The sequence below is a fragment of the Perognathus longimembris genome, chromosome 15 (assembly GCF_023159225.1).
Source record: "Perognathus longimembris pacificus isolate PPM17 chromosome 15, ASM2315922v1, whole genome shotgun sequence".
NCBI lineage: Eukaryota > Metazoa > Chordata > Mammalia > Rodentia > Heteromyidae > Perognathus > Perognathus longimembris.
In genome coordinates, this window is record NC_063175.1 from 41,473,252 (window position 1) to 41,494,672 (window position 21,421).

Here is a 21,421-nt window from a genome sequence, read left to right on the forward strand (position 1 = left end):
CTCAAAAATAAAATAAAACAAAACACCTGGGGATGTAGCTCAAGTGATAGAGCATTTGCCCAAAATATACAAAGCCCTGGGTGCAATCCTCACCACTGACAAAAGAATAAAAAGCAATTTATCTAAAGTGAGGTGCTGCATCTCCTAGAAAAGGACTATCTTTGTCAATGGGAAGGGCCTTGTGCCCATGACAAAAATCCATCCCTCCAGCCCAAAACAGCGACATAGCATATGAGGCTGCAATAGAGGAGAAAAAATTGTAACAGCAAATTAGATGAAGAAAAATCTTTTCTTGGCTAGGAGTACACCAGCATACCAAAGTCTCACTCAAACTGTGTAATATTTACAGGCTTAATCCCTTATATGTTTCATATTCTGATTAATAATGTCTTCCAATGACATCACTAAAGCAACAAGAATGATTCAAGAGGTCCAAATTTTCCACTCCCAAACACTTAAAAAAATCTGTTTGCATAATGGTTAACTATTTCTACCATGAATAATACATTACAGTGTGTGTCTGGACCCAGGGTTCATTAGGAAAGCCCACCCTACAGGTTAAAAATAAAAAGGAACAGGAAAATAAGCTAATCATCTCTAAGAAACAAAGTAAATCTGGGTGGCAAGCACAATTTCTCTGTGTAATTTATGATTCATCAGCACACTTGAGAATCTGGCCCAGCAAGCTGGGTTAGAATGGTCAGGAAACAGCGCAACTGTTTCTTGGAGCAAGGAGCAAGTGTGTTGATCTCTCTCCACACAGAACTAGAAGGTCCTGCTAAGCCACTGCCAAGTTCTAGGACGGTACAGATTCAAACCCCTAAAAATAATGAACTAGAAACCCTTCAGCAAGGTGTGGCAGAGTCCACTAGCCCTACGGAGGAAGTATATGCTATTCCTTCTGGTTTAATTATGTCAAACTCTTGCACCAACAAAGATCTTTAAAAAAAAAAATCTTGTGTGTCTAATAACTTTTTCTGTTCCCCCAAGGTTTCCCATCAGTCCATAATGAAAGAAAAGATACACTGCAACCCCTTGAGTTCAGACTCCCACTAAGTTGCTGCTGAGTACACGGACATGCAATATAGTTACTTCTAACTAAAACATGAGCAGTTTCCCCTGGAAATGTTCTGTCTCTAAAACCAATACAATGGAGGCTAGACGTGGTGGCACATGGCTCCAACTCAAGCTCCAAGGGAGATTGAGATTCCGAGGATCATGGCTAGAGGCCAGCCAGGTTTAAAAGTTAGACTCTATTTCAACCAGCAAGTTGGCCATAGTGGATTTCATACGTAGTTCCTTCTACTGGGATGCATAGGTAAGAGAATCACTGTCTGAGCCCAGCACCTAGACAGAGACAGACAGACAGACAGACACACAGACACACAGACACACACACAAGACACACATACGACTCTATCAGAAAAATAAAGCAAAAGGAGTTGAGGACATAGCTCAAGTGTTAAAGGCACTGCCTAGCAAACGGGATGTCCAGAGTCCCTGCATCACTAATTTAAATATATAAATATGTTATACATATGCAATCCAATAAAAGCATTTTTGTTTTTCAAAGCAGCAGCAGCAGGCTGGGGATGGGATCTGTAGTAGAGCACTTGCCTAGTACGTGCAAGCCCCTGGGTTCCATGCTCAGCCCAGCCAGAGAACAAAAAGCAAAATGCTGCGTTCAATAGCTTTATACAATACAGCAGTTAAGTGCTGTTTGCGAAAGTACTCCGTGATGCGCTGCACCTGTATTTAGTTGGGTCATTCATCTTCCTTAGAATACAGGTGCATTGCCATGCACTTTCACAGAACACAGTTGCAGCTCTGAACACTGGTTCGGGTGGATTTTCCCCGGCCTCACTGGTTTCCACACTCCAGTGAGGAACTGAAAGCCTGACTTTCTACAGACTTCTCCCCAAAGCCCCATAGGCAAAGAGAGAATGAGAGGTCCCCAAATCAGCACTGCCAGAATCCATGCCCTGGCTGGCACCTTCTCCCGCAAGGTGGTGCCCATCTGTAACAACAACAACAACAATACCAGCAAGGGATGAGGGTGGAAGGGAGGAAGCAAAGCGCAGGCGGTGCGAATCCCAAGCAACGGAGGCCCCGCCCCCAGCCAGGTGACACTCCACGCGCCAAACCCTTATGAGCCTCGCCCCCACCAGGGGAAGGAAACGATATTTAAGTTTCAGAGGAAGAATAATTGGGGAGTCCGATGTGCTGAGGGGCGCCCTCCCCCACCCCGCCCTACGCGCTGGACAGGTGCGCACAGCCGCCCGGTGAGGATGCGGAAGTAGCTCTTCCACCCGGCCTGCCTGGATCTGCTGGCCCAGCCGGAGTCTCAGGAACGGCTCGGCCACCCACGCGGTGCGCGGACCCGGCGCGCACGGCCCTCAACACGGACACGCGCGCACCAGGCACTGTGGACGGACGGGAACCCAGGCCGCTGCGTATTTCAAACTTGTTTGCGAAGACGCCAGGGGCAGGCGGTTCAAGGTCCCTCCTTCCCGGCTCACCTCACCCTTAGCAACAGGCTGAAATCACAGGGGACCCGAAGGAAGGCTGCGGCGCCGGGGTGCGCGCTCGCGGAAGCGGCGGCTGCTCCCGAACTTTAACCACTGCACCTGCCACGGAAACCCCCGCGAAAGCGCCCCGGGCCACCCAACTCTGACTTCCGAGGTGGCTGTCCTCCGCATGCCCATTCTGACCTTGAAGACATTCTGGAAATCCACACCCCAACCCATGATTCACCGTGACTCCAACCCCCTCCCCGCAATGGATGGCATAGCTTGGCACCCATCCAGACGGCTCCCCCCTCACACTGACAACCCTCAGAAAACGAGGATGCCCTTCCTTGGGGGGGAGGGGGGTCTCCAGAAGTCCCACCAGCATCTCCTTTCCCCTCTCCACCGCCAAGTTCAAGTTTTCCGCGAGTTGCTGCGCAGCAGCAGCAAAGGAAGCCCGAGGGGCGCCCGGAGCCGGACTCCTGGGGCGGGGTGCCCCGATAGGGGCTGATCCCCTGCGCTAGGCTCCCAGCCGGCGGAGCCGCCCCCGAGGTTCAGGGAACTCGGCTGGAACCCAGGCCGAGGACCGGGGACTTGGAAGGGGGCAGAGACGCGGCGGCGCCCGGGGATGCTGCGGGGTCGCCAGTCCGCACGGGGCGCTCCCCCCGCCCCCCAAAACAGCCAAACTTTCTCCACCCCCGAAGTTGGGGGCGCCCAGGTTGGAGATAAAGGCGAGGCCCGCGGGAGTCTCCCATTCCCCTTCCCCGTCAGGGGACTGCGGGAGAAGGTGGCCCGGCGCGCGCCTCACCTGTGCCCGCGAGGCCACGCACCCCGCCCGCACTCACCTGGCTGTAGAGCTCGCTGACCGACATGACGGCGCGAGCCGGGCCGGAGCCCGGGACGCCGCGCCGGCCCGGTGTCCCTCGCTGGTGTCCGGGTGGGCGGGACAGCGTGTCCCGGCTCCTCGCTGCCCCGGCGGCTCTCAGTCCACGGCCCGCCTGCCTGGCGCCATCTTCCTGGACGGGCCGAGAGTTTCGCTCGGTCTTTTCCCCTTTTGCCCACACTCTGCCCCGCGAGCTTCCTGAAGACGCCGCAGCCGGCTGGATCTCGGCGCGCGCGACCTTTACTCCCGCGGCGGCGGCGGCGGCGTAGCCGCGGCCCAGCAGGAGTTGCGAGCGAGCTGGGGAGGAGGCCGGGCGACGCCGCTCCCCGCCCAGGTAGGGAGAGGGGGTGCGGGCGCCCGCGGGAGCGCGAGGCCGGCAGCGCAGCGGGGAGGACGGGCGCGTCCCCGCGGGCCGCCCCTGCGCCCCCGCCGCCCCTGGGTCCTCGGGCCGGGGGCGGGGCCGGCGAGGAGTGGCGCCCGGGGAGCTGGCACGGGCCGCCCCCTGCTGGACGCCGGGCGCACGCGGGCGCAGGTGCGCTCGGGGCGTCTGCACCTGCCGCCTCATGAGCCTGTTCCACGGGGGGGGGGGGGGGGGGGCGGGGGGTGCCCCACCGAGGCTGCGCGAGGGGGTGGCGAGGCCACGGACAGGGGGCAGGAAAGGAAAAGGGAAGAACATTAAAAAAAAAAATCTTTTTTCAAAGTGGGAACGATTTGTGAGTGTAAGGCCCGTGCATTTCCCCCCTCAAAGCCATGTGACTAGAGTCATCATCGTTTCCACGCACTAGTCAAATCCAATTGTGCCACACCTCCCTATGGAGGCACGCCAGACCCTCTTCACACGGAGCGCCCCGCGCTGCAGGGAGTTTTCCGATCGGAAGAGGGGTTCACTACGAGCCTCTCCAACAGTTCCAAGGAGGCTCCCGCCCCGCCCCGCCGGGGTCCACGGCTCTTCGGGGGAAGCCTCACGCTCCTCCGGGCGCTGGGACCAGCGCACGCTCGGCTCTGCGGCAGCTCCCGGGCCTCGTTGGCCCCTGGTCTTCCTGCCCGCGGCGCTTGGCTGTCTACGACTTGGGTTCCTATCCAACTTCCAGCAAAACGTAAGCCAAGAAAGGAAACGAACAAGCTCTATTTGGAGGAGATAGCAAGACCCTGAGCGCAAAAAGAAGAAATGTTTTCAAGCAGCAAAAGGTGTTTCTCAGGTGCGTCGCATTTAAAACCTTCCTACTGAAATGCAAAACCCCTCATTGTAACTCGCCGCCGGTGTAGTGCTTTACATAGCTACCTCAATAATAAGGATCACCTTGGGGAATTTCCAGCCGCCAAGGAAGAGGTTTCTTTCCTGGGGAACTCTAACGTATAGTTGAAAGCTGGGCGCCTAGAATGTGACTTTTTCAGCTCCTCTGACATTACAAAGAATGGTACATGCAGGGTTCACAAATGCAGTGACTAAAGCTCAGGCAACTCTTAGTAGATCTATGAAACTATGCACATCATTGCCAAGAGCAAAAGGAAAATGATTCCCTTTTTAATTCTCTCTCTCCTTCAAAATCTCTGTGTGCAAGGCTCAGTAGTAGAGTTCTTTGCCTAGCATTCCTGAGAGTGTTTCAGTTCTTAACATTGAACAAATGTTTGTTATTGTTGTTTTGTCAGTTGTGGGAATTGGACTCAAGGCCTGGGTGCTGTCCCAGAGCTTTTTGACTCAGGGCTATCTCTCTTCCACTTTCAGCCATAAGGCCACTAACAGTTATCTAGTGATTAATTACAGATAAGGGTCTCACTGACATTCCTACCTGGGCTCTCTTTGAACCACACTCCAAATAACTCAAGGCCTCCTAAGTAGCTAAGATTACAAGAGTGAGACATCAACAGCCAGCAAAACTTTTTTTTTTTTACACAATTCTCATTTTATTTCAAAATGGAGAAGTTACAAGCTTTACTGTCAGTGGTTGCTTCACACAAGCACTGCCATTTTAAGGGTAGCTACTATCTTACAAAAGTTAGTTCAGTTAAGATATATCCTTCTATTAAAAAGCAACAGAAGTGGTAGTGTGGCTCAAGTGGTAGAGCACTAGCCTTGAGCTGAATAGCTCAGGGACAGGGCACAGGTAAGCTCCATGACCAACAGGAAAAAAAAAAAATAACACTTGTCTAAAGGCTGGAAGCCTAGCTCAAATGGTAGAAAACCAACTAAGCAAAAGTTTTTTTTAATTGTTAGCCATGGTTGTCCTGGTTTTAGTCATTAACTTTTTAACTCCTTTCAAGTTAGCCAGCCACACAAGATTGAGAACCTCAGTCAGACCAATCAGAACAAAGGACAGTGGTGCACTAAAGATAAAACCTGGACACAAGTTTACTTGGCTTGTTGAAAGTAGCATGCCCTTCTACAGAAGTGACTTCACATTGCCGAATTCCTTTCCAGTTGGTCACCTTACTATGTGAGACCTCAATATAACAAGACATTTCCAACAATTTGGGGATTTGTCTGCAATCTTTCATGTCACTAGATGAAACCTTAGGGAGGCCCTTCTTATAAGAGATGGGTCTTACACCCAGGTTGAGCTAAAACTGGGCTCCTTTGGGTCTGAAAACAGAGTGGAAATCGGTTGTTAATGGGCAAAATGGAAAACTGGACCAAACAAGCACCTGGATAACAAGGTAACCTCATTCATAGGTCAAAGCAGGGGGGAAAAAATCAAGCTATTTTAGTACAGCCTTGGTGATTGGCTATTTGGGGGAGACAACTATGGCTGACTGAGACACATCATACATGTGGAACATTGGCAGAGTCCCAACCTAGTTTTGTTCTCAGTGGAAGAACAAAATGTGGGACATGGAGGAAGCCATTTTGGGTTACGTGAGGAAACTTGGATGACGAGGTTGGGTTTAGATGACAAAAAGGATGCACAGAAACATCTCCAACGTGGAAGGGATTGAGTGGACAAGAGAACAGTCACATGGACACCTGCTGAAAGTGGGAATAAGAATCAAGGCCTAGGGAAAACTAAGGAAGCTCCCTTAGCTATTCTCTGGAGAGTGCACTGGGGAGAATGCAGAGAAATGGTCTGAAGATATTCCAAAATAATGATGGCCAAGTTTTGGACTTCACCTTTTTTGGGTGCTTGAACTCATGGCCTATGCACTGTCCCTGAGATTCTTTGTGCTCAAGGCTATTACTCTGCCACTTGAGCCACAATGACACTTCCTGTTTTTAAGTGATTAATTGGATAGTAGTCTCTTGGGAACTTTTCTGCCCTGGCTTGCTTCCTACCTCCATCCTCAGATCTCAGCCTCCTGAGTAGCTAGGACTGCAAGTATGAGCTATGGTCACCTAGTTTGAGCTCACTTTTTATGAATGAGTCTTAAGTTAAAATTTACTGTGGACGAGTAGGTCATCTATGTATGAATGTGAGAAAATATCATTAGAAGTGTCTCGTCTCTTACTACTAAAGGTTATCACTTTAAAAGATTTTTGTCTTATCTAATTGGTGTCTAACCCACTACAGCCATTCAGGAATAAACTGGCCCAAGCCAAATTAAAAAGGACTGTTTAAACTCAAATGGCAACAAGGTGTTGAAATTGTTTTATTTACAATGTATGGGCTTCAACACTTGCAGCTGTTATTGCATAGAAAAAAAGTTTAGGATTGCTTTCCTTCCTGAATAGAGTATTTTATTTTTATTGAAATTCAAATGTTTTATAAAAGTCATTTCAAAACACAAATTACAAGGGGGAAAATCAGCAAGCAAGAAAAATATGGGAAGGTATGAGTACACATCTTGCAATTAAGTAACAAGCATATCAAGGATCAGCCACAGCCCAGGGGTTGTGGGGAAGAAACAGAAAAGGAAAGATCTAATAGTTTCAATGGCTGTCTAAACTCACCCAAATTCTTCAAAGAAGGGCAACTGCCAAACTGAATTAAGTAGGGATGCCAGATGGAAGTCAGACTGGACTTATGGAAAACCACTGTGATAGGAGTGATAAAGTTTGTGGACAGCTCTTCTCAGGCCAACAGCAAAGGGAAAGACATTGTCCACATGATCCTTTAAAGTCCTGAAAGTTGCCTAAAGGATTATGTGTTGGGCCTCTCTAGTACTTTGCTCTCTCGCGTTGTGCAGCCTTTTGGATTAAACCCCTCCTCCTTCAGTTTGGAGCTCACCTTTACACACCTGGAGAATCCAGTTCTGATAAAAGGCTGGAAGGATATCAAGCATGGAAGCCAACGCCCTGGGTAGACTGAAAACTTCATAAAATTTCCCACAATAATGCGTGTTCCTATGCATGCAACTCCAGCCCTTTTGAGAGAGGGAAATCCTAGTACTCCCTCAAATGACCGCAATGAAGTAACCAGAGTGGAGGGAACAGCTATGAAACAGACCATACAAATTAAGACTGGATATGGAGACACTAAGGCTTGGTGAAATGAATTAAATCATCTGTCCACACATTGAATAACTATTGAGTTTATGCACCAGGGAAGTAAGGGACTCAAGGCCCATTCCTCCTGGTATAGACCTCGAAGCCTAAGAGAATGGTATGTATGAATTCTACCAGGAACAGTCAGACCTAACTATACATATACAAAGGAGATGTGTGCCACTACTACAGAGGACTGCTTAGGGCAACCTGTGGTGGAGCCTGTACTTTCACAGGTAAGGAGAATTGAGGCAAAGTGATACAAGAAAGGTATATCTATTAACATGCTATTAACATCTTAACTTTAGCAACACTAAGGCCAACTTTTCTTCTTATACTTTACCTAAACAACTTTCAGCAGAGAAACAGAAGTGAAAATGTATCTGTCTGTATTTAAAGTCAGACATTCAAGATATTTTCAAATATATATACCAAAGGCATTTTCGATGATGCTTATTTTGCAAAAATGCCGTTCACCAAAAAGTAATTGATTTTAATTTTGTTTAAATCTTATGAACATTAAAAAAAATTTCAATTATCTTACTTTTTGCTTCTCAGACAATCAGTATGCTCTAAACACCCACACTTTCTGATAACTGTGTGCATAAGGAAGGGAAGAGCTAATATAGACTGTAATAACTTCTAACAACCAGAGTTGACCTAAATTTCACAGCACATATTCTCCACAAACATGACCTTACTTTACCAGCTGTGAGTTCCAGCATCTCCAACTCACATGCACCACGGACTAGCTGACTATAATTTCATTCTAAGGGTTCTTATGACATCCTCAGGTTCAATTACTCACTAGAATAATGCTTAGAGCAAGGAATAGCAAGGTCTGTTCAGCTAACACCCTAAGTGTTTAACCTAGGGTCCCTGAAGAGACCATGTTAGCTTCAAATCATATGTGTATTGTGTAATATATAAGTTTTCTTGCTAATTCAAAACTTCTAATGCAGCAAGGAACAATCTCAGGATCATTGCATGACCTAATGTAAAGATTCAAAAGCTTTTTTTGTTTTTTAAATTTCAGTCCTAAGGCTTGAACTCGGGTCCTGGGCTCTGTCTATGAGCTCTTTTACTCAAGGCTAGTGCTCTACCATTTAAGCCACAGCACCACTTCTGGCTTTTTGGTAGTTTATTACAGACAAAAGTCATGCGGACTTTCATGCCCTGGCTGGCTTCAAATCATGATCCTCTAATCTCAGCCTTATGAGTAGCTATCATGATATGCATAAGCCAATGGTGCCTGGCTCTACATCTAACTAACTATAACTGTTGAATCTGAATCATATTTTTAAATATGATATGGATGTCATGATTTTAAAATGAAAACCAAAAAAAAGTCACTTAAAAACAACCAAGTTTGTTTTTGAAAAATGTATTAATTCAAATATAACATAAACATACTGAGTTGACAATATTTTATGGTCACATGTTTTACATAAGTACATATGGGGGGCAAGGGAAAAGGAATATTCTAGAAAGTAGAAGACAGAAGAAAGAGTCAAAGCCTCAATGCTGGTTGCTGACAGATGCCATGTCTGCTGCCCTTGGAAATGTGTCCATTCTGGTCATCTGACACTTGGTCAAATGTCAAAAAACAAGAGCATCAATTAGAAAACTTGTTTGGAATTTGACGTAAACCCACTTATATTCCCATAAGCTCATATACCTGTAATTCCAGCTGAAATTGGAAGGGTACGATGGGAGGATTTTGGTACTTGAGTACTACAGAGAAGACACTTGTAGAATGAACACACTCCATGATTTCAAGGAAACTGTTTTTTGGAACACAGTGAGCTTTTGTATCAAGTTAGATTTTTCCATTGGTGTAATAAATGACAGGAAAGTTACCTTCCCCAGCCCATGCCACTTTCCCACTCCCATTCACTCCTGGCTTCGTAGTAGAACAGGGTGAGGGTGAAGGGAGCCACCTGGGTAAAAGCAAACAGAAGAAATTCTCTATGTAACACACACACACACACACACACACACACATCCACAGTCCCAGGCCTCATGCCTGTTAGGCAAATGCTCTACCATAAAGCGATACCCCAGAATTTAACTTTCTTGAAGTCATTCATCTGAATACTGTATTTGAGTTCAGTATTTCCATACCCCGTAGGTAGAAGTCTCTATCTGTGGTTCCAGCTACAGTTTGATGTACTCTAGGCAAGAGGAAGCAGGTGTCCTCAAGTTAAGCAAACAAGGGCCAAACGTGAGTATTCTAACAAAGGAAACCCAAGAGCAGAATTGTCTGTTAGAAGCTTGAGTCAGAGGCATCAGGCTTGTTCCTGGCTCTCTGGAGAAGTGGGTGAAGGAAAGGCAAGAGGACAAGTTTCTGTCCAGTTGGAAGTAGACAGGTGTGGGCATCCGGTAGCCATGCTTAGGAACCATTTCATCTTCAGCTCTCTGCTTTAGTTACATTTGAAAGAGAGCACAAGTGACTCCATTTGGAATCTAACACGTGTCTCCACAGTGTTTCCCAGCTGTTTCCGTACCATCCCTCCTCCCCTGAGTCCAGTTGGTTTTTATCTCATTGCTGCGATGCTGAGCTCAGGGTAGGTTCCAGTCTGGTCCTCTAAGATATTGTTTGGCCAAATATAAACAGACAGATTCATGTAAAAGTAGTTTCCAATCAGATCTTACCTAGAACCAGCGAAGCGTAGAAAATAGTTACTTGCAAGAGTCATTCTCTGTGGGGCTCACTGCAAATCCAGAGGTTCAGATGTGCAGACTTCAAACAGCCAGGGTAAAAAAAAAACCAAAAAACTAAATGGCTAGCTATTGCCTTCACAATCTACTTATATCCACTGCATCTAGCATTTTAGGCTGCTAATTAAAACTGACAGCTTTGTTAGGCCCACTAAGCTTTCTCAGTACAAGCACAAGTGTGAACATAGGAACATCACCACGTAATGGGCTGGTATCATTCATTTAGAGGACACCTACTTTTAGTGCATGTCTTCCTCACCTTTATATCCTAGAAGGCTTACATACTTAGGGAACAGAACTAAAGATAGAACAGAAATAAAAAGAAAGGAGTCACCAGCAATAATTAGATCACAGCTTTGTGACATAAAGTGGCCGTTTAAAAGGTCATAACCTGGGGCTGGGGATATGGCCTAGTGGCAAGAGAGCTTGCCTGGTATACATGAGGCACTGGGTTCGATTCCCCAGCACCACATATACAGAAAACGGCCAGAAGTGGTGCTGTGGCTCTAGTGGCAGAGTGCTAGCCTTGAGCAAAAGGAAGCCAGGGACAGTGCTCAGGCCCTGAGTTCAAGGCCCAGGACTGGCCAAAAATAAAAAATTAAAAAATAATAAAAGGTCATAACCCATTGGCTGCCTGAATTTACAAAGGCCACTTGTTTTTTCTTTGAAGGCCAGAGGAATCTCAGTGTCTCAGGATGCGTCTCAACAGAGCGCATGCCCAAGAGGGGATGTGACCGACCGAAAAGGCCAGGAAAAGATCTCTCCGCATTTTCCTGTGTCTCCTGTGTTCAGAGCTGCTTAGACTAACAATAGACAAGACATCCCTTCGTCATTTGCTGCCACTCGGCCTCCTAATGAACCCAGCAGTCGCTTTGTACCAGGCCTGCCAGGGTCCAGTGCGCTCTCACCTGTGCACGGCCCACCCGTGACCTACTTGAGATAACGGCACTCCCTACTTGTCCCCGAACTTAGCAAGGAATAGAAATGTGATCCGCAGGCCCGCATCGGCAGACGGCCCTGAGCCCCTGCCCAAAGGGCCCTCCCTACATGACACTCCTCTATTTTTCCTTTAAAATCCGTCTATAATGCACTCTAGAACACACAAGTTTAGGCCTCTCATATAAATTATAAGAAAAAGACTTGATGACACAAAGACCACTATAGTTTTTAGGTAAAAATATACCTTACATATAAAGCACTTATCTAATTTAAACTGATGCAAGCCAAGCTACCAAAGGCAGAACATTCCAGAAAGAACCTTGACTAAAGAAATTACTTTTACATTAGCATATTGAATTGACCTCTGGATACCCTCTAGGCAATTTCCAAATTACAACCAATCTAATCTCACACAAATCCTCCTGGCAGATGTTCTAGTCTCCATTCTCCAAGACCTGTTTATACCTTCCAAACCTTTTTCTGTCATCCTTTTTATTTCTACTCTGAACTCTCCTTGCCTCCCCTCCCCCATATATACACCTTTTGAAACAATCACCAGGACAAAACACTAACGTGTGTGTGTGTGTATCGTGGGACTTGAACTCAAGGCCTGGGCATTGTCCCTGAGCTCTTTTGTTCAAGGCTAGTGCTCTACCACTTTTGCTGGCTATTTTCTGAGTAGGTTTTTAGAGTCTCATAGACTTTCCTGCCCAGGCTGGCTTTAAACTGCAAGCCTCAGATCTCAACCTCCCGAGTAGCTAGGATTGTGGGGGTGAGCCACCAGTGCCTAGCTTTTTTTTTTTTAACTGTACCCCTTGAAGTTAGCCTTTGTCCCTACTCTTTCCTATGTGTTTAAAGAGAAGTTGAAACCACTTGAAGAAGTCACCCTAACAATGGCCATAAACCTGGAGCAGCTGGGGCTAACACAAAATACTGCAGACCAGGATCTCAAAGTCAGAGGTCAAAACCCCAGACACCATGGTGCCTTGTGCGTGCTTTGTCAGGGAGAACAACGCCCACCGAAAGGACCTGTGTAAGTGCACGCCATCTCAAGTCCTACGATACTGATTCAAAGTTCCCATCCTCCTCCTTCCTTCCTTCCTTCCTTCCTTCCTTCCTTCCTTCCTTCCTTCCTTCCTTCCTTCCTTCCTTCCTTCCTTCCTGTTGTTGTTTTTTCTTGCTTGCTTGCTTGCTTTTTGCTGGTCCTGGGACTTGAACTCTGGGCCTGGGCACTGCCCCTGCGCTCCTTTTGCTCAAGGCTCATGCTTTATCTCTTAATCCACAGTGCCACTTCTGGCTTTTCCTGTGATTAATTGGAGATTAGAGTCTCAAGGACTTTCCTGCTGAAGCTGGCTTTGAACCACAATCCTCAGCTCTCAGCCTCCTGAGTAGCTGGGATTATAGGCATGAGCTACCAGGGTCTGGCCTAGACAATGTTCTGGCCAACAATTGTTTCATTCTGTGTCCCAATTTGGAAGAAAGAAAATCTTCACAAAGACTCTCTAAAACAATCACTTGCAAGAGTTTCTAAAAAGTAGACTTAGTAAGTGTCTGAACTAATCTGGAAAAATACATCAAAGCATGGTTAATTACATGGCTCAGAGGTAAATGTCCCGAAGTTAGGTCCCCAGCACTACAAAAAAAAAAAAAAAAAACACACACACACACACAAAAGAATGAAATAAAATCTAAATAAAGCTGAAAAATAAAAACATACCAGATCTATCTCAGTGCTGGTGGCTCATACCCATAATCCTTGCTTGTCAGGAGGCTTAGGTCTGAGGCTTGCCATTAGAAGCCAGGCCACGCTTTGAACCACAATCCTTAGATCTTAGCCTCCTGAGTAGATAGGATTATAGGCACAATCAATCTTTGCCCAGCTATATATTTTTTTATTGATTTTATTTTGGCCTGGGCTGGAGCCACAACTCAGGGCCTGGGCTCTATGTCTTAATTTGTTTTGCTCAGGACTGGTGCTCTATTAATTGAGCCACAGCTCCACTTCTGGTTTGTTGGTACTTAATTGGAGATAGAGCTATGATCTTCCCTACCCTGGCCTTGAATTAGGTATCGCCAGGTATCAGACTTCTAAGTAGCTATGATTATAAATGTGGGTCACCTATGCCACACTAGAAACAACTATCTATAACTGTTGCTTTTCTTATCAGAAGCCTGGGCAATTGCTAACACAAGCAATGGCACATTCAGCATCTTTAAAGATCTACATTCTTCACATAGAATATTGTGTGTAAAATATTTTCTACTCAAGAAAGTCTAGTAGTAAACTGTTTTTCAAAAACAAAACAAAAGGGGCGGGGAAGGTGGCTTAGTGGTAGTGTGTTTGCCTAGCATGCATGAAGCCCTGGGTTCGATTCCTCAGCACCACATATATAGAAAATGGCCAGAAGTGGTGCTGTGGCTCAAGTAGCAGAGTGCTAGCCTTGAGCAAAAAGAAGCTAAGGACAGTGCTCAGGCCCTGAGTTCAAGGCCCAGGACTGGGGAAGAAAAAAAAAGCCTTTCAGTCTGTAGAAACTTCAAAACAAGTTTTTATCAAATGATCAAATGTTTAAGGAAGAGTGTAAGTGGGTATCTGTTTTTTCTTTTTTTATTATTTCACAAATTAGCTCAGGTTTTAGTTGTTGTTAGTCCTAGGATTTGAACTCAAAGCCTGAACACTGTCTCTGAGCTCTTGTGTTGAAGGCTAGCACTCTACCACTTTGACTCACAGATCCACTTCTAGTTTTCTAGTGGTTAGTTGGCGTTAAGAGTCTCACAGACTTTTCTGCCCAGGCTGGCTTTGTACCATGATCCTCAGATCTCAGCCTCCTGAGTAGCTAGGAGTATGGGTCTGAGATACCAGTGCCCAGCTGTCATTCTTTTGTTATTTTGTTTTATTTTTGCACAGAATCTTCCTATGTACCGCAGGCTCACCTAAGACTCCTGATTCTCTTTAACTAGCCTCCTAAGTGCTGGGATTACAGGCATGTAGCTCCTGACTTCTTGAAGCATTTGTAACAGCTGAGAGGGCACTGGTTACTAAAAACTTCAAAGATGTGCTGCTAAAAACATGTCCATCAAATTAATGCTACATATTACTCTGGTAATGCTGATAACCATAATGAATAATGGTTAGTAGTATCCTTACAATTGCATTTGCTATTGATTATTCTGGCAGTTAAGCACAATTTATTTTTTTTAAAGCCTATCACAATTTAAGCAGCACTGCAATTATTTTTAAGGTAATATTGTTCTTTTTCATTCCATCTTAAAAAACTATACTCAGCACATTTTGTAGGCTGATAAAATAAACTGCTCAAAACAATGCTGGCATCTGTAGCATGCATATCAATAAACCTGTTTTATTTCCAATCAGGCAATTCCCTCATTTAAGCTATATCCCATTCTGTTCAAATAGCAATTGCAATTTGATTACAAACTCTTTGTGTGTGTGTGTGTGTGTGTGTGTGTGTGTGTGTGTACTAGGGAGATGTTTCTTAGTTCTCTTCATTCATGCTGGCACTCTACCGCTTGAGCCACAGTCCCAATTTCAGCTTTTCTATGGTTCCTTGGAGATAAGAATCTCATAGACTTTACTGTCTAGGATAGCTTCGAACTTTGATGCTCAGATCTCAACCTCCTGGGTAACTAGGATTACAGGTGTGAGCTACAAGCACCTGGCAATAGGGTTGGTTTCCAGGGAAGTCACTTTTTTTGGCTCTTCTGATTCCTTCCTAACTTCCTTCCTTCCTTCCTTCCTTCCTTCCTTCCTTCCTTCCTTCCTTCCTTCCTTCCTCCTTTCTTTTTTCCTGTCTTCCTTCCTTCCTTCCTTTCTTCCTTCCTTCCTTTTTTAAAAGTTTTATCTCATTTAATTTTCACATTGGTTCTTCATATGATTTGTCAGTTACAGAAACCGTCAGTCAGAAAACCATTGAAAGTTATTTTCCACATCAAAAATAGATGTGTCTGCTTTATTTTAAAATGATGATAAAATTTTGTGACAAACCTAAGCATTGCTTATGAAAAACTTATACATAAGCTCTAGGCTAAGAGAGACTGGTTTTATTTGTGCAGCAAATGTTTACAACCACTCTAATCTTTTTAGCACTCAGCGTTTGTGAGTCTCTGTCCAAAGGCTTTTTTTATTTTGTGTGTATGTCAGTTTTGTTGGTGGGTTGTGGGTTTTTTTTTTCTTTTTCCCAGAGCTGAGGACCTAACTCGGGGCCTTGCACTCGCCAGGCAGGCACTTTTCTGCTGAGCTGAGCCCCCAGCCCCTTTGGGTGTGTGTGTGTGTGTGTGTGTGTGTGTGTGTGTGTGTGTGTGTGTGTGTGTGTGTGTGTGTGGTTTTTGTTTTGTTTTGTTTTGTGCCAGTCCAGGGGCTTGAACTCGGGGCCTGGGCACTGTTCAAGCTTTTATTCTCAAACCTATTGCTCTACCATTTTGAGCCACAGCACCATTTCCAGATTTGGGGTAATTAATTGGAGACAAGAGTCTCATAGGCTTTTCTGCCCAGGCTGGCTTTGAACCATGATCCTCAGATCTCAGCCTCCTGAGTAGCTATGATGACAGGCATAAACAGCCAGCCCCCGTCTTACTTTTAAAGTTTTAAAGTTACTTTATAAAGTGAATTAAAACATAGAATACCTTTCTGTTTATAATAATGAAAAAGTCTAAGAATCTGTTTCTCTTGCTGTTTTCTCTAAGTGCATACCTCCCTCTTTTGGTAACTAGGCATTTCACAGGTCCTTTGGTCAACAAGACCTGTCTCCAGTCCCAGATGAAGTCGATGCTCCACTCACTCCTTATCCATCCCCCAAGGTGGACGCTCATCTAGGATGACAAGGTTCAAGAGCAATGATGGAGCTGCTCCAGCCACCCGTGTTCTAGAGCAGACAGACCGTCCTTAAGACTGCAACCCGGGTGCCCGCAGCTCTGCTGATAGGGAGCAGTCTCCATGCTGATTGTTTGGGCTCTTCTTTTCTTCTTTGGACTATATCATACTTTTCCAGTAAGGAGTTTACACATATACATATATATATATACATACATATATATATTATACATATATAGAAAGAGTTTATAGTTAATCTAGAATCTACTTCTATTGAACATTAAGGGATAGAAGGACTCTAATAATGGATGACAGAGATGGAAATTCACTTAAAGAAATTCACATCATCTGAGCCCTGATGGCTCATAAGTACAATCCCAGCTACTCAGGCGGAGTAAACTCCAGAGGATCAAGTCTCTAGTCCAGTTGGGGCAGAAAAGTAAGTGAGCTACATGACATTTCCCAAATAACAAGCAACAAGAGGTTGACAGTCATAGCTAACAGCCTTTAGCTGTTGGTATAGCAACAGTCTAACCGAGCATGAGACTATGGGTTCAAGGACCGGTATCACCACAGAAGAGAGCCCAATCAGCTCCCAAAGGGGATAAGAACACGGACAGAAGCCCAGACTTTATCCTCTGACAGGTATGTGTGTGTGCCTGTGTGTGCTTGTGCCACCTTGTGGTCAAAGCTTTTCCCTTGCTCATTCCCAATCCCTCAACCACAGAGAAGCCGAGGAAAAACTTCACCCACGGAGGAAGCTCGGTCCCGGTGCCCCTCATCAGCCTGGCTAACCAGTTGCTGTGCTTTCGCTTGAGAGCCCTGGAATTGATGCTGGCATCTAGAGGTGTAGCAGAAGCAGACATACAGATCACCAGCCTTGGGCATGTAGTCATGATGTGTATTATTCTTGCTTTTCCAGTAGAGAAAGACAATGTGTAATGGCCTCAGGGAGATTCCAGAGCCTCTCCCCTCTTCAGTGACAATATCCAAGACTACTGGAAGCTACTAGAGGCTTCTTAAACTGCAAACTGCAGAAAAGTTCAAGAGTGACAAACTCCTATCATTTTCTCCTGGTCCAACTGCCTACCTGCGCCTTATATCTGGTACTAGCCGTTCCCAGCATGCTTTGCGGCCTGTCTCCCTCACTCTTCATCTTTTCCTCTTTCAGTATCACTTGGCTCTCTAGGATGCTGAAGAACCAGGAAAAAATTTCCATGTTCTTCCATCCACTCTGGAGGATGATTCTGTCATTTCTTTTTTTTTTTTTTTTTTTGGCCAGTCCTGGGCCTTGGACTCAGGGCCTGAGCACTGTCCCTGGCTTCTTCCCGCTCAAGGCTAGCACTCCGCCACTTGAGCCACAGCGCCGCTTCTGGCCGTTTTCTGTATATGTGGTGCTGGGGAATCGAACCTAGGGCCTCGTATATCCAAGGCAGGCACTCTTGCCACTAGGCTATATCCCCAGCCCTCTGTCATTTCTTTGCTAGAGCAAAGTAAGAAAATTTTCTGAGGATTTGTTTGGGGTAAAGCCTCATGCTAAAAACTGGGTGCTGCCAAAGTTGTTTAAAATTTGGTTTCTGCTATAATGAACTCAGACTTGAACGGCAGAGAAAACACACACAGTAGAGTATGTAAAAACAATGGAACCAATCTAGATGAGTTTCAGCTCTGTGCTATGGGCCAAATCCTCCGTCCATATAAAACGTCTATGGCCTTGCTGCTGCCAATCTGATTTCAGCCTTCCTCCCACCTCACGCATCCATACCTCACTCTGGCCTGTTGCCTCAGGACTTTCCCTGCAGCCTCCTTGGCCCCTCTACTGGGTGCTGGGGTGAGTCTGCACCTCTAGGGCCAGCTCTCCACAGGAGATGAGACCTGGGGATAAAGGCTTAGGCCTCCACCCTGTATGATCCTTCCAAAGGTCTCCATGCATTGGGACGCTTCTCCCTCCGCCTGGCCCTCCTTCTCAGATCGCCTGTGTCCTTAGCTCCCACTGCCTTCCTGAGAACCAAACTCAAGATGGTTTCCCGTGGATAAAAGGAAGGGCTTAGGGTAGACAGAATCTTGGGTCCCTTCTAGCTCCAAATGCACCCATGTTGAGGGAAAAAGGAGTGTAATCCTAACCTGAAGTCACTTACAGTTAATTATTGGGACATGGAGCCAGAACCCAGCCTGAAACTGTCCTGCTATGTCGGCTTTCCCAGAACCATAGCCACAAAGTCATTTCAAATAAAAGTCCCACATGACAGTGCTTGGCAGCACGAAGCTAATAGCCCTCGGCTTCTGTCCATAACACATGTCTGAGAACTTTACAGAAAGAATTGACATTTGGAGACTGTTGAGACTCTAGAGGCTTGGTTCAGCCAACAGCTTTATAAGCAGCAGCAGTGAAATCACACCATTTTATGGTTCCCAAAACCGTAGTGTGATAAAATACCCATTTCCAGTCATCTCAAGGGACTTCTCGCTATAGAAAGCTGTTGTTTTTCTTAGATGAAACTCTCATCTTTTTTTTGAGAGGCTGATTACTCCTGTTTATATGAACTAATAGAACTATGAGAAGCTGGGCGCTGGTGGCTCAGACCTGTAATCCTAGCTACTCAGGAAGCTGAGATCTGAGGATCACAGTTCAAAACCAGCCTAGGCAGAAAAGGCCCTGAGACTCTTATCTCCAGTTAACTACCAGAAAACAGGAATAAAGATGTGGTTCAAAGTGGTAGAGTGCTAGCCTTGAGCAAAAAGAGCTCAGGGACAGTGCCCAGACCCTGAGTTCAAGTCCCATGACCGACAAACAGCAACTTTTTACCAAAAAAAAAAGAGAAATAACAGAAAGAAAGAAAGAGAAATAACAGAAAGAAAGAAACTAGCCTCAAAGCTGTTGTTATTGTTGTCTCACCCAGAGAGAAAAAAAAATCATTTATGCCCATGTGTGAATGCATTTGTATCTGGTAGATTTGTACCAAAATACGACATTAGCTAACTTGAAATTTGGACAGAGACAACTTGCAAGGCAATCAGGGCAAAGGCTCCCCTCATAGAGGGCTTCTGCAATCCTCACCATGCCCTGAGCAGTCCTGTATGCAGAACCTTAGCTGTGAGATCACCATGGTCTTGAGCAACCATGCACGCAGGTCTCTGTGCATCCCATTATGGCCCCTGGAAGACTTGCACATAAACAATAGGCCGGTTGGACCCAGAGCCATGCATCAGAATGGGAACCCAGTCAGAAGGGCTAAAGGATGCATGAAGAGCTCAGGAAGGCTGTGTGGAGCCTCTGTTTGGGTCTGGGGACTCATGTGACCCTCAGGCTATCTAATGATCTCGAGAGTCGCATAGGGCTTTCCTAGAGATACATCCTATTAACCCACACACAATACACCACAGATGAACCCTAGTGGTGCTCTCCCTTGGGTTCTCTCCTATCTAGAGGAAGCTCTGCTTATCTTTTTCTTCAATAAATCTTCCCTGTTTTACTTCTCCTCTGTGTCCGTGGTCCATGGAGACAAAGGACTCAATCTAGGTGTTGCAGTTTTTTGGTATCTCTGCATGATGGAAACTGAGTGAAAATAACCTATTGAGCTCAAACAACAAGCCTTAAAGGGCACCATTAAGAACACTGATACCAAAGTCGATTTTGGTGAGAAATCACAGTGGTATGGAATAGAGTGCTGAATCAAGATGTTAACATAAAGACTCTGTGTTAGACATAATAATTTATTCAGAGTCAGCTATGAGGGATTGTACCTTGGGCATGGATTCAAGTTATTTAGCCAATTGAGTTCTTCGTTTCCAGGATTTGATTTCTTTCAAGATTTCCATATCTTTATTAATTTCCTCTTTCATATCCTGTACTACCTTCTTTTTCATTCAAATGTTTGTATTCTCTTGTTGTTTGATCTACTTTGAATTCATTCAGGTGTCTAAATATCAGTTCTTATTTCATTAACCATTCTTTTTTTATGTGTATAAAGCAGTACTGGGCTAGGACTCTGGGCTTGGCAACTATCCCTGAGCTCTTTTGCTCAAGGCTAGTGCTCTACCACTTGAGTCGCACTTCCACTTCTGGCTTTTGGAGGTTAATTGGAGTTAGGGAGTCTCACAGACTTTTCCTGCCTGGGCTGGCATTGAACCAAGATAATTAGATCTCAGCCACCTGAGTAACTAAGATTACAGGCTTGGGCCACCACACAGCTTCATTAGCCATTCTTGAGACTTTTTTTTCCATTGGTCATGTTATGGTGGGTAGGGAGGGAGAGGTGAAGGAAGAGGTTGAATAGATGTATACACACACACACACACACACACACACAAATAAAACATTTAGCAACAGCAATGAGCAAAAAAGAGAAAAAAAAGAAAAGAAAAAAGGAATTCAAAGCAACTAGCATAAAAAGTAATAAATGACATTGTATGAGCTGGTTACCAAAGTATGGCTGTAGGTATTCAGGAAGAATTAGAGAAAATGATAGAACAACGTATGACTGAGAAAAGAGCTCTATTTGTAGGTAGAAGAAAAGGCATAAATAGGTAAGAGATAGGAGAGGGGATCACATGATTTGAAAGAGAATACTAAAAGGTAGGTATTGTCATTAAGTATGATGATTTCAGAGATACTGAAGATAAGGAGAAAACTGCCAACTTAAATGGTAGAGGGTAATAGTACAGGCCTATGCTACAAAGAAGAAATTAAGTGTCTCTTGTATAATTTGCAGAAGAGAAAAACTACAGAGAATGATCAAAATAATCAAACTAGAACAGCAACTAACACAGAGATACACAACAAAATATAATTTATTTTCTGGTTGTAGCTTGAACTCAGGGTCTGGGTACTGTCCCTGAGATCTTTTTGCTCAAGTCTAGCACTCTACCACTTTAAAGCCACACCTTTACTACCAGATTTATTTTTTGTTGGTTGGTTTGTTTAAGTGATTAATTGGAGATAAGAATTTTGAACAGCAGTCCTCAGATCTCAACCTCCTGAGTAGCTAGGATTACAGGCATGGGCCACTGGTACCTGGCAAAATATCAAGTTTTATTGTTATTATGTGTCTGTATACGCATATTTATATATAGGCCTATCCAGGGAACAGGTGGCTTTATAGCTAGGTATAAGTACTTTTTTCCCC

General features: G+C 45.2%; 1 protein-coding gene across 2 annotated transcripts in view; it reads right to left on the minus strand.

Moving 5' to 3' along the window:
• Myo5b (myosin VB) overlaps nt 1–3,780 on the minus strand; it is a 281,784-nt gene extending 278,004 nt beyond the window's left edge. For both annotated transcript variants that reach the window (XM_048363621.1, XM_048363620.1), the window contains exon 1: nt 3,353–3,780. In XM_048363621.1, the coding sequence (XP_048219578.1) occupies nt 3,353–3,379 (27 nt within the window). In that variant the 5' untranslated portion in view covers nt 3,380–3,780. The remainder of the gene's footprint in view (nt 1–3,352) is intronic.
• Nucleotides 3,781–21,421: the final 17,641 nt, after the last annotated feature.